At 40.9% G+C, this 13,145-nt stretch overlaps 3 protein-coding genes and 1 long non-coding RNA gene across 5 annotated transcripts in view; 3 read left to right on the forward strand and 1 right to left on the reverse strand.

Annotated features, from left to right (window-relative positions):
- Positions 1–7,470, forward strand: part of LOC118617331 (actin-like protein 6A) — a 31,374-nt gene extending 23,904 nt beyond the window's left edge. Inside the window, exons 10-14 of the mRNA XM_036243216.1 lie at positions 436–550; positions 804–884; positions 3,399–3,494; positions 5,891–5,977; positions 6,996–7,470. Of these exons, the coding sequence (XP_036099109.1) occupies positions 436–550; positions 804–884; positions 3,399–3,494; positions 5,891–5,977; positions 6,996–7,076 (460 nt within the window). The 3' untranslated portion in view covers positions 7,077–7,470. The remainder of the gene's footprint in view (positions 1–435; positions 551–803; positions 885–3,398; positions 3,495–5,890; positions 5,978–6,995) is intronic.
- Positions 810–13,145, forward strand: part of LOC118617333 (actin-like protein 6A) — a 38,370-nt gene continuing 26,034 nt past the window's right edge. The window contains exon 1 of one of the 2 annotated variants that reach the window (XM_036243218.1): positions 810–884. The gene's annotated coding sequence lies outside the window, so the exon portion shown is untranslated. Of the gene's footprint in view, positions 885–3,475; positions 3,495–13,145 lie in introns of those variants that run through there. The other variant, XM_036243219.1, reaches the window with a different exon arrangement.
- LOC118617334 overlaps positions 6,111–13,145 on the reverse strand; it is a 31,994-nt gene continuing 24,959 nt past the window's right edge. The window contains exon 4 of the long non-coding RNA XR_004956820.1: positions 6,111–6,217. This is a non-coding gene — a long non-coding RNA (uncharacterized LOC118617334). The remainder of the gene's footprint in view (positions 6,218–13,145) is intronic.
- Positions 12,076–12,496, forward strand: LOC118617332 (SRA stem-loop-interacting RNA-binding protein, mitochondrial-like). Its single transcript, XM_036243217.1, has one exon. It carries the CDS (start codon positions 12,154–12,156, stop codon positions 12,487–12,489), a length of 336 nt encoding a protein of 111 aa, XP_036099110.1. The 5' UTR covers positions 12,076–12,153; the 3' UTR covers positions 12,490–12,496.

Here is a 13,145-nt window from a genome sequence, read left to right on the forward strand (position 1 = left end):
GAGTGAGAGAAACATTGATGCAAGAGAGAAACATTCGTTGGTTGCCTCCCACATGCTCCCCGACTGGGGATCCACCAGAGTTCAAACCTGCCACTAGGCATGTACCTGACTGGGAATCAAACCTACTACCTTTCAGTGCATGGGACAACGCTCCAACCAACTGAGCCACGCCGGCCAGGGCTTCATACCAACCTTTTTGAAAACTGTGTATTTCCTAAATGAGAAAATAAATTAATTTGTTTATGTAAAAAAAGAATTATAGAGTATGCTTAACTGGTTGAAAAGCAAAACGTTATGTTAAGAAATATGAAATAACATTTGAAAAGAAAGTAGATACTCTCACTCTGCTTTCATATAAGTTGATTCCTTAGTAGTTCATCATTTTTTAAGAGGATTGCTTTTGTCTTTGTTTAATGATGTTTACTGTGTTTTCAGAGTAGCCGCACAGATGCCAACTGTTCATTATGAATTCCCCAATGGCTACAACTGTGATTTTGGAGCAGAACGGTTAAAGATTCCTGAAGGATTATTTGACCCTTCCAATGTAAAGGTATGAAAGCTTATTTCATAATTAGCCTGGCTTTTCCTGTATGTGTAGAGATCTTGTGTAATTATAAAACCTATATAATGCCTTGGCCGGTTTGGCTCAGCAGTTGGAGCATCGGCCTGCAGACCAGAGTCCCAGGTTCCGTTCCCACTAGGGGCATGTACCAAAAAAATAAAACCTATATAATATTAAATTTTTTTGGATGCACTTTATGTTTGAAGTTCTCTGTCTCACTACTCGTTTTATTTTGTTGTAGGGATTATCAGGAAATACAATGCTGGGAGTCAGTCACGTTGTCACTACAAGTGTTGGGATGTGCGATATTGATATCAGACCAGTAAGTGCCAGTCTCCTGTATATGGCATGGAGGTATCTTTTAGGGCACTGAAATGCCCCCAAATCATTATTTAAGTTGGCAGCTGTGTTCATTGACTTTGAAGTCCATGTTATAACAGAATGTGTAAAAGGATGGAGTAGGAAAAGGAAAAAGTACAACACTCTAGAGCTGTGGTGTGCAACATGGTATCAACTGGCCACATGGGGCAATTTAAATTAAAACAAATAAAAATGTCAAAGTCAGTTCTTAGGTCGTACAGGCCACATCATAAATGTAGCTGGGAGCCACTATATGACAGTGCAGATACACAGCATTTCCATCTGACAAAGTTCTTTGGAACAGTGCTGTTCTAGAGATTTCCTGAAATGTGACACACCAAAGTATATATTATTGGTGATTTTTTTCTCGTATATTGTATAGTTTCCTCAAGAAGACGTGGTTTAAATTATGTAATTTTTACAAGGGATGTAGTTTAAATGATCTCCTTACTCTCATACTGTTGTGCTTTTTCAAGTTTTAAATACTAACTATATATATTACCACACTGATTATTAGATTGATTATATTATACTTAAACCCTGGACTCAATTTGTAGCCAGTATATTGTGTAGATTTTCTTTGAGTTAATTCCTTTGCTTAGAGCATAGTGCCAAAATCTAAGGGTTGATTTAAAAACCATGTTAAAACACATTTTGGATGGCTATAAAAAAAAAAAAAGAGTTCATTATTTCAACTATTTACCTAGCAGTATGTGCTGTTTCCAGGACGATAGGGGTATAATGTGGAATTTTAAAAAAAAAATTTTTTTTCTTTATTGATTTTAGAGAGAGAGAGAGAAACATAGATGAGAGAGAACATCAATTGACCGCCTCCTGCATGCCCCCCACCGGGGATTTGGCCCACAACCTGGGCAGGTGCCCTGACTGGGAATTGAACTGGTGACCTCTTGGTGCATGGGTCGATGCTCAACCACTGAGCCACACTGGCCAGGCTAATGTGGAATTCTTGAGTGCAAACCTAAGGCCACTTTTGAGGGAATGCAATTGAATAGCTTTCTGTTTTTAGTGAAACTTCTCCCTTTAATGTTGATTGCAGAGGCGATTCTTCTGTACTCCATTTTGTCTTTCAAAAAGTTAGATGATTCATACCTTTGAAATATTTTTAAAAACTTGAACTTAGCCACTGAAAAAGCAGACTGACATTTAACTTTCTAATGCATATTTGCAGACTATAGGTAAATGTACTTCTCTAAGTAGGAATTTATTTTTATTTGGAGAGGCCTCAGTATGTGGATTTTGTAGAAGCTCTCCACACGATTCAGATGCACACCTGTGCAAGAGAGAAAGCAGTAATTTCCCAGGAATGTTGTCAGAGTGTCCATTGTCCATCACGATCATTAAAGAATCACAGTGTCTCATTTTAAATACCAGAACTTCTGGATGGGCATTCTAAGCTGAAGTCATTATACAATATACCTCTAAAATGCCCGGCCGGTGTGGCTCCATGGTTGAGCATCAACCCATGCACTAAGAGGTCGCCATTTCGATTCCTGGTCAGGGCACATGCCCAGGTTGTGGGCCAAATCCCCAGTGGGGGGCCATGTAGGAGGCAGCCAGTCGATGTTCTCTCTCATCAATGTTTCCATCTCTCTCTCCCTCCCTCTCTCTCTAAAATCAATAAAGGAAAAAAAATGTTAAAAATATACCTCTAATTAAATATTGGCAGCTGTCTGTCAAAAAATAATGGATTTTAGAATAATGACTTTGCATTAGTGGTCCTTAAACATCAATACATATTAGAATCATCTGGAGAACTGTAAACAACTAAAACAATATAAAAACCCCAGGCCCTGTTCGTGTAGCTCAGCTGGTTAGACTTGTCCTGATGCACCAAGCTTGCAGGTTCAGTCCCCAGTCAGGGCACACACAAGAAAGCAACCAATGAATGCATACATAAGTGGAACAACAAATTGATGTTTTGTTTTGTTTTTCATCTCTCTCTCCCCATTTTCCTCTCTGTCTTTCAAATCAATCAATCAAATGAAATTTAAAAAATAAATAAAAAATAAAGACTGTATTCCCAGAGATTTTTATTTTACTGCCCACGCACTGGTGTTTTGTGTGTGTGTGTGTGTTTTTAATTTATTTATATGTTTTTATTGATATTTTGGAAAGAGAGGAAGGGAGAGATAGAAACATCGATTGGCCACCCACTGAACACCCGCTACGGGTGTTTGAGCCCGCAACCCTGTTATGTGCCCTGATGGGGAATTGAACTGGGACCTCTCAGTCCATGGGACGACGCTCAATCCAGTGAACCACACCAGCTGGGCAGGCACTGGTGTTTTAAAATCTGCCTAAATTTATGGAATATGCGCATGGCCAGTATTGAGAACCACTGGGTTAAGCCACTAGGTCTATATGAAATTGTAATGGCAGCTATGGTTTTATTTGTAGTTGTGTTCAAAACTTTTGGAAACATTTGGAACTAATTTATTTTTGTTTTGTGTCCTAGGGTCTCTATGGCAGTGTCATAGTGGCAGGAGGAAACACGCTAATACAGAGCTTCACTGACAGGTTGAATAGAGAACTGTCTCAGAAAACTCCCCCTGTAAGTTTTGTTTGTTCTTAAGTTATTTTCTTCAGCCACTGCTGTCATTTTATAGATAAGGTTTGTTTTTCAGTAGACTGATACTTTGTGTGTGCCAGGTACAGTATTACTTCAATTAAGTTAATATCCCTTATTAATCAAATTTTCTTAGATGACATCTGTTAGTTACTCTTATACTATTTGACTGTCATTTTAGTCATTGATGCCATACCTAAGTGCCTATAGTCTACTAGGCACTGGGGATATAAAATATAGTCCCTGCCCAGCAGGTGCTCATTCTGCAAGGATGAACAGACATGGAAAATATGTGCTCAGTGGTTCAGTATGTCCTGAATCAGGCGCTCTTGGGAACAGTGAGGAACAAGCAGTTAACTTCCTAAGAGTATCAGAGAAAAGCCTCATGAAGAAGTTGTTTGAATAGGAGTTAACTGGTTGACAATTTATACAAGGACATCTATGTGGAGGGAAAACCAGGTGCTCAGTATGAAGGAAAGGTGGCATATTTCAATATCTCAAAGTAGTTGGCATATCATCTGTGCAGAAGTGGGGAGAGCAATATGGCTGGTTTGATGGATGGTGCATTGGTTTCTTAGGGCTGCCGTAACAAAGTACTGCAAAGTGGGTGGCTTAAAACACCAGAAATTTATTTTCTCTCAGTTCATTCTGGAAGCTAGAAGTAGGACATTAATGTGTTCGCAAGGCCATGCTCTCTTTAAAACCTACTGAAAGGAGAATCCTTCCTTTCTTCTTAGCATGTGACGGTTTTCTGGCTTTCCACAGTGTTTCCTGGATTGCAGCTACACCACATTAGACTCTTGTCTCTGTCGTCATGGCATTCTCTCCTCGTGGGTCTGTTCCTTTCTTGTAAGAACGCTAGTCATGATGGACTAAGGGCCCATCCTGCTCTAGTATGACCTCATCTTAATTTATATATTAATTACATTTACAAAGACCCTATTTCTAAATAAGATCACATTCACAGGTACCCAGGATTAGAACTTCAGTATGTCTCTTTGGGGTACACGGTAGAGTCATGTCATGTACCACGTAATGTCGCCTATTAATAGTGGACTTAAAAGATCGAATTTGGCAGAGGATGAAGAGCCCCTGTGTTTGTTTTAAAAAGATCTCTGTGTGATAGAAGAACCTGGTTTGAGGAGAAGGTAGTTTACATGGTACATTGATAACAGAGTAGCAATCAAAACCTTTCGATTTTAAAATTTCTATCACGTAGTTTCTTGTAAGGTATTCTGAACTACTGTTATTCTTAAACACTTGTTAGGGATTACATAGACCCTAACCGTATTTGTATATTCATTCGATAGTCTTTTGGTTTCTCATATTTGGGCATAATTTACATATGCCAGATTTTTTGTAATTGTGTTAAATATTGATATAGGCACAAACGGACACGATTCTTGGATAGATAGTCTGATCTGGAATATACCTTAATTATAGTGCTAATCATTGGGCTTCTTAGAAAGTCCCAGAATAGTGAATATAGAAATCAGCTATCAAGACCAGTTAGATACTATCTATCCTTATTCATTAGGAGGTAATTAAAAATTAATGAAATAACAGGGAAAAATTCCAGTGTACTAGATATAAACCAATTCCTCACCTGCAAAAACCCACTGATATGACAGAGTGAACTCCTGCCACACAATTATTTCACTGTGAAAGACTCACATTATGTATTTATATTTAGAATAATGAAAAGATCAATAATTTTTGAACTATCCTCAGAAGCAAATTACTAGATAGGGGGTAAAAATGTCTTGATTCAGGAAGTGAGAGTGATAGTGATGAGAGTATGAGTTCAGCAGAAACACTAATTAGAAAGGAAAGCAGTATGAATAAAACACCTGACATCTAATGTCTGCATTTTATTTTCTAAGTGGGAGAGGGTGTTGGGGTGTGAAGGGGTGAACTAAGAAAGAAGGATTAGGATCGCATGAAGCCTAAAAGAGTAGTAGTGAGAACATTTAGGACTGCTGAAGGGGCTGCAGGTTGGGGTAATAATTGGACGTCGTGTTGGAAGAATTGAAGCAATATATGTAGCACGTAGCACGGTACCCGATTTATAGTAAGTGTTAAGGATGTTTACGGTTATAGGATATAAAAGGTAAATGCCACACTCTTTAGTATGCTGTTTTCTAAGGTTTATATATTTTATTATGAAATATTACACATTAAAAGCCATAAAGTACTTTTAAAACATCTATATAGTAGGTCAAACTATGCCTATTATAAGCCCAGCTGGTGCAAAAAAAATAAAAAATCACGTATAATCTGTTTCAACTAGTTGTTAGGAAATCCTCAAGGCTGAATTTCCTAATTGGAATCACCTGTTGTATTTAATCATACTAATATTTATTCTTCCCTCTCGATTTTAGAGTATGCGGTTGAAACTGATTGCAAATAATACGACAGTGGAACGGAGGTTCAGTTCATGGATTGGTGGCTCTATTCTAGCTTCTCTGGTGAGTAGATAAACTACTTTGAAAAATAGGTAACAATTCGTGTTGAATGATTTAAGTTAAATATACCACTGAAAACACTAAATTTGGTAAAAAGACTTCCTCTCAAACCAGTGGGAGGGAATCTGCTAACCTGTTCACGCCTCTTCCAGTAGTACTCTCATTGGCACTGGGCAGGACTCCTGCAGCATATTTAAAATTGAATCAATCCCTCTCAGGTTTTGGTTGCTCCCTGGCTTGTTGCTGAGAGAGAGAAAGGAAGGAATTGGTTCTTGGGGCAAATGGTGCTGTGTTTTACATGTTGCTTAGACTGGTGCCTGCCTTGATCAGGAGAAAAAGTCCTTGTACTTATCTGCACCCTGGACTGGAGAATGTTCCCTTCTCTTCAGAGCCATCAGATAGATGTCACCAAGTACTTGTGCTAAACATTTTTAAGCAATTACATGTTTGGAACTGTCCATGCATGTATTTCTTCTCTATGTTCTATTTCCAGTCTTTCAGCAGATCCTAGAGGAAACCTAGATGCCATGTATGAATACACTTGAATAGAGTTAGTCACGTAGCCCAGGTTCCTTCCTCCTTTGGTCACTTTCCTCCTTTCACCATCTATGTTTATTTGGTAAAGTGCTGGTACTCTTGTGTGTGTACTTGTGATATTTTGTCCTGGTTCTGACGAGCACTTTTCAGTTCTAAATGTTACTATGACTCAGTCCTAGAGCATCTCTTCAATTCTGTACTAGGTTCAAGCCTCCTAAGTTTCTGTTGTTGTCTTAGATGGGCACCAAGCGATCATAGCTAAACCCTCCATCTTCCTTTCACAGCCTATTTCTGTCCTCATGACAGTGTAACAGGTATAGAAGGATTTAATATTCCTTCTAACCTGAAGTAGTGTCTGTGGGTGTTCTGGAGGAAGGCAGAAACGAGAGTAATGGAATACTATTTGGGGGCAGTGGGTTTAAGACTTCTCCAAAGATTGGGAGTTGTAAAATAACGATGTCTAATTTTTCTTTCCATTTTACAGGGAACCTTTCAACAGATGTGGATTTCCAAACAAGAATATGAAGAAGGAGGGAAGCAGTGTGTAGAAAGGAAGTGCCCTTGAAAAGTGTTCCCACACCTCCACCTTCCTGTCACCTTAACGTTTCATAGCTTTAGTACACTCAGGAAAAGAATGACCATCTTTTGTAGAATGTTTATACATTTTTGCATATTTCAATTTCCACTTAAATTTTTCAAGGCTTTAACTGGCTCTATAAAATAAGTTTGTGCTTTCCTTGGAATGCATTTATTCTTATTATATGCATTTTATAATTTTGTACAAATGTCTATTTTCTCTAAATATTTTGCTTTCAGTCAAATGCTTTTCAACTCTGCTTAGTATATTAATTACCAGTGGATTGATAGAATTGCTTTTTATTGATGAGTAAAACTTATTGCCAATGCCTTTTACATTAGGCTTGCAAATTTAAATAAAAATTGCTAGCCATCCAGAAATACATTTTTGGATTGATGTTGTCTTGTGACTTGCTACTTTAAGTACGAAATGTATTAGCATTTTCAGTGCAAGTATTCACTGTTTATTTACAGGAGTATCCACACCACCTCATTGTCTATTAACAATAGTAGTAAAAATGTTACTGGAATTGCCTTTGCTATAGCCGTTAACATTTATTTCCCACTGTAAGATTCAGGTCCTTTTGAAGTCTTTTTAGATGTCATAATTTATAAAATGGGATCATAACATGTTAATTTTTTTTCTTTAATCACATGTCTCAGTTAAACTGAGAGGTATGATCCAAAGGGGAAAATTGTTAAAGAGAAAACCACAGCCCCAGAAGGTGTCACTTTATAGTACCATACTTAGATTTAATGCCTGATCTAATTGCAGTTTCGACTTCTCCCAGAAATGTAATCTTAGTCAACCATTATGGAATTTTCTGGTCAAGTACCACAAGGTAATCTATCACATAGGCCCTCTCTAGCTCCCATTGAAAGAGGAGGCATTCTACATAATAAAAACTCTTCACTTTCTCTTCCCCTAAAGAAAAGATGTCCCAGCTGAAAAACAGTCCTTCATTTTCTTTTCCTAATAAGTCCCTTATCCCACCGTTTTTCTTATAAAATCCTTTCATTTTGTACAACTCCTTGGAGAGCCTGATTCATAAATCACTTAATAAAACTGATTAGATCTTCAAATTTAAACAGTATCCACAGTGACAGCTGAATTAAGGTGGCAAAAGTTAATATATTTTAAAGTACTTAGGGGAACTGTGCCAGATGTGTCACACCCATTATCTCAGGGGTCAATAAACTTTCTATAAAGGGGTCTCAGTAAATATGTTTTCCAGTTTAGTTGGTCACAGTCTGTCTTAACTGATCAACTCTGCCCTTACAGAGCAAAAGCAGCCATAAGTGAATAAGCCTGGCTGTGTTTCAGTGAAACTGAGCTTATGGTCACTGAAATAAGATTCAATATAATTTTCACATCAGAAAACATTATCCTTAAAAGTATTTTTAAAAAACCATTGAGAAATGGAAGAGTCATTCTTACCTTACAGGCCATACAAAAACAGAAAGCTGGTTGAATTTGGCCCTGGGATTATGATTTGCTGACTTCTATATTATGTCTTTGAGTTAGTGGTGGTTTCCATCTAAATGATCAGATATATGGTGATTATACTGAAAAGTGAGTGGGTATTTTCTCACTAGTCTTGTTCTACCCTACTATCAATCACTTTCTGCCACACTGTTGGCACTGAGACTAATGTGGTTTTATTCAATTGTTCTTTAAGAGAATCCCGTTACATCTAGGCTCTAGACAAACCAATTTAGACAAAAGAATGGCTATCAACTACAAGTATATACCACTGATCTGGAGGGTCTGAGTTGGAGTTGTGTTACAGAATTGGGTGTTTTCATATCAAGCTGCCTGCATTGTGGCCAAGAGGTAAAGAAACAGATTGTTGCAGTAATCCAGGGAAGAGACAATGGTGATTTCAACTGAGCTGGCAGAAAGAAGGGACAAAAAAAGAACAGACAGATTGGACATCTATTTAGGATTAGGTACTTGCTTGGATGAGTACTGACTAGTTCTGTATCTGTCTCACAGGATAAAAAGAGATTGATGACACATTATTTTTAAAGCACTGCCTAAATATGCTTGGGATAGTATATAATCTTTTTTGTTTGAATTATAAATGACCATTTTAAAAAAATAACAGAATCCTATTACATTGATTACTGATTCCCTTACCCCAAACTACAGCAAAATGGTTTTATTATTTCAACATAAAAGTTAGTTGAAAATACTTTTTCTAGAAAAAAAATTCTGCATTGCCACACTCCCAAACCCGGAATCACCGCGTGGAGACCCCCCCCACACCCCCCCCCTTCCACACTTTTCAGAGGTTCACCGGGGTCTAGCGGGTTCCCAGGACACCTCCGCGCCCAGCAACAACCTTGGACCCGCCCCTACACTTTCCTCCTCCCAGTCCTGCTCCCACCACCGCCTTCTCCCGCCTACTCAGATACCCCGCCCCCCCAGCTCCGCGGTCCAATTCCTTCCCTCCTTTTGTTGCTTTGCCTTCTCCCGGTCCCTTGGCTGCCTTCGATTGGCTAACATGACAGTGTCGCGGCAGGATGCCCCAGAGCCCAGTTATCATTGGCTGAAGGACAGCCGGACCTCTCGTGATTGGCTGTAAAGAGAGGACAGCAAGTGTGACTGCGCACCGGGTGTGTGGACGCTGCTTTGTTGCCTGAGGGGGGTGGCGGTGGAAGTTAAGGGGGTCAGAGGCTAGCGCTTCTCAGGACCCGCGGTCGCCCTTGTTGCAACCACGTCGCCGGGTGGCCTTCAGCGTAGGAATCGCGCCGACAGCAGCCATGAGCGGCGGCGTGTACGGGGGAGGTGAGTGAGCGCGGCCGGACCACAGCGCGCCGTTTCTGTGTGTGGGGTTCATAGCCGCCGCCCCCACCCGCCCCTCCCCTCGGCGGCGGCCCCTTCCGGTGTCCCAGTGTCGGGACTCCCCGCCTCCCCGCCCCTTCCCCGCCCCGCGCTCTGCGGGCCCGGCGCCCGCCCGGCTCCCTGAGTGCCTCGGGCGCCCGGAGTCTCCGCCCCCTGCGGCCCCTTCCGGCCTCGGCCCCCGGAGGAACGGGTTTGGGGTGCGCGTCGGCCTCGCGGCGGGGAGTGAGGCTCCCTCCGGGGGTCGTCCCGTCGAGCCCCGGCTTGAGTGACCGGCGCCAGGGTCGCGTCTCTCCAGTGTCTGCGCAACTCGGCCGTGTCGGGGGTGCGCGCGCGAGTTTCAACTTGGGAGTTCCCGCAGTTTGCGAGCGTGGACGGAGCTGCGGGGGGAGTGGCGGCCGCGCGGGACCGGCCTCCTGGCGGCGCTGCGCGCTCGCGCTGCCTCCTCCCGTCTCCTGCCTGTTGGCTGGGTTCTCCGAGTTACTCGGGCTTCTTAGGAACACGTGCAATTGAAGGATGCTTTCCTGGGGGTAGAGAGGACCAGGGACCAGGGAGTTAAGGGGACCGGGTTGTAACGTCAGCCTCACCATTCCTGTCGTGCTTTGGCCTTGGGCAGGTGACTTAACTTCCCCCAACTTCAGGCTCTTCAGTTGTTTGGCTTCGGAACCAGACACCCCAAGATGTGCCTCCGTAGTATGCGGATTATTTAGAGCTAATGTCAGTTTTAGCTTCAGGCGCAAGAGAAACTTCTTCCTTTACCCAGAAGAGCTGGAATTAGGGGCCTTGCCCATAAGAGACTAACAGCAATAATCTTACTGACCCACCTGTATGGCACAGCAAAAGTTTGTTCCTCCCCACATTGACCAGTGGGGTGGTTGTGAAGGTTAAATGGGATAATGCTACACTTGCACTGAAAGTGTAGTCATGCATCAGTAGTTCAGCAAGTTTTTTGGAAATGCAGACTCTCAAGGTCCAGTGTAAATCAACTGAATCAGAGCTTCCATTTTTGCAGGATACCTAAAGGAAGCACAGATGTACATGATGCTTATTTTGTGTTTGTTTGATGAGTTGGAGAACAAGGAGACAGAAACAAAGTGTTGCTGTTGTTAACTGTGCCTAGTAAGGATGCTGTTTCCGGAGAGGGTGGCATTTTATTGGTAGGGGATAAAAATAAAGATTTCAAAGTTCTTAGTTTTTCTAGTGTAGCTGGAGTCTCTTTTGAGGTCATGTGCTGACCCTCATCCCCTCATGTTCTGTTTATGTTCTTGGTTTTGATTGCTCAAATGTGAGACACAGTAGGTTTCAGTTTTCCTTTGGGGAAAGCCAAGTGGATCTTCATGACTTACCTCTTTTCTGCCTGAAGATGCAGTCCGGACCAAAAAAAAACTGGATGTATGTGCCTTTGCCTCCTGGAGACTGCGGTTTACTCTGTTTTGACCTTTGGGTTGACTGATCTAAGGAACTAGAGGCTGTGCATTGAGTATTTTGTTAAAAGGAATGGTTTAATGGGTAAGGTAAAAATGGATACTAATAATGCCAGTAGCTAACATTGAGTGTATACTGTGTACCAATAACTGTCCCAGAGGTTTTCATGGATTGCATTTAATATGTTAATGAACTCAGTTAATCCCCAACAGAAGATGATACTACTATCCCCATTTTATTGAAGAAGAAAATGAGGTATAAAAAAGATTAAGTAACTGGCCCAAAGTTATATAATGTCCTAACAAATGGGGACAAAGACTCTACAATGAAGAAAAGACATTTCAGTAGAAACCTTTTTTTGGTTTGTTTTGTTAATCCTCACCCAAGGATATTTCATTGATTTTTTTGAGAGAGAGTGGAAGGGAAGGAGGGAGAGAAACATTAATGTGAAAGAGATACATAGATTGGTGCTTTGCACATGTGCCTGGACTGGGCTGGGTCTCAAACCTGCAACCCAGGAATGCACTCTTGACTGGGAATCGAACACACCGACCCTTCGGTGTTGGGGCTGACACTGTAACTGCTGAGCCACACCGGCCAGAACTCAGTAAAAACCTTTAAAAAGAGGGTTTTGGTTGTTTTTCCATAATTCATTTTCCAAGTATATAACCGTAGCATGCATATTTATATTATAGATATTCAGAATAAACATCTTGTTTTTCCTTTGCTGTGTAAATAGGTCTTAAAGCCTATTTCACATAAAAAGTATTTTAAACTCCCAAAAGTGAGTCTAAAGATGGCGGCTTCGGCAATGAGGGGCGCTATGGCTCTGCGGGCAAATGCTAGCCGGCCCGTTGCTTTTGTCAGAAAAATTCCCTGGACTGCCAGCTCGAGTGAGCTGAGAGAACACTTGGCACAGTTTGGCCATGTCCGAAAGTGCGCTGTACCTTTTGACAAAGAGACTGGCTTTCACAGAGGTATGGGTTGGATTCAATTTTCTTTCTCAGAGGAACTTCAGAATGCACTACAACAGGACAGTCATGTTATTGATGGAGTAAAACTCCATGTTCAAGCTCAGAGACCCAAAATGTTGCAAGGGGATCAAACATCTGATGAAGAAAAAGATTTTTGAGACTAGTATTGCCTATTAAATAAAGGGGGAAAAAACTTGAAAACAAAAAAAAAACAAAAAAAAACCCTCCCAAAAGTAAGTATATAATTTTATGTTTGAGTTATTACTGTATGGCCAGTATTTACACATAGTGGGTCATATTTTCTAAAAGGTTTACTGTGAAAAGCAATCAAACCTCTCACCTTCTAATGTTTGTGTCATTAACAGTAGATTGTATTTTTTAAATTGATTTGAGAGAGAGAGAAAAAGAGAGAAACATCAATATGAGGGCAGAACATTGAGTAGCTGTCTCCTGCATGTCCCCTACCTGGGATCTCGCCTGCAACCCGGGCATGTGCCATGACAGGGAATGGAACAGGCAAGCTCCTGGTGCATGGGAAGACCCCCAGTCAACTGAGCCGCACCAACCAGGTCAAGAAGCTCTCAATCTTGTAGATGAATCAGTCAAGTAAACACATACCATATTTTATTTATTTTCTGTTGTACATTTTTCACCACATTTAAACAGAATTTTCTTAATATTGATGGCATGGCAGAGTTTAATTGGCAACATGTTTTTTTCTTAGAAGGGGTAACTCATTCAATGAACTATGTTTAGTAATGACAACATGTAGAAGGTGCAAAGGTAGCAGACAAGAAAGTTATTTATTCAGTGT

The sequence above is a fragment of the Molossus molossus genome, unplaced genomic scaffold (genome assembly GCF_014108415.1).
Source record: "Molossus molossus isolate mMolMol1 unplaced genomic scaffold, mMolMol1.p scaffold_m16_p_5, whole genome shotgun sequence".
Taxonomy (NCBI): Eukaryota; Metazoa; Chordata; class Mammalia; order Chiroptera; family Molossidae; genus Molossus; species Molossus molossus.

Bases quoted from the DNA above. Each gene is read 5' to 3' on its own strand.
- LOC118617332 (XM_036243217.1), top strand. From the start codon at position 12,154: ATGGCGGCTTCGGCAATGAGGGGCGCTATGGCTCTGCGGGCAAATGCT.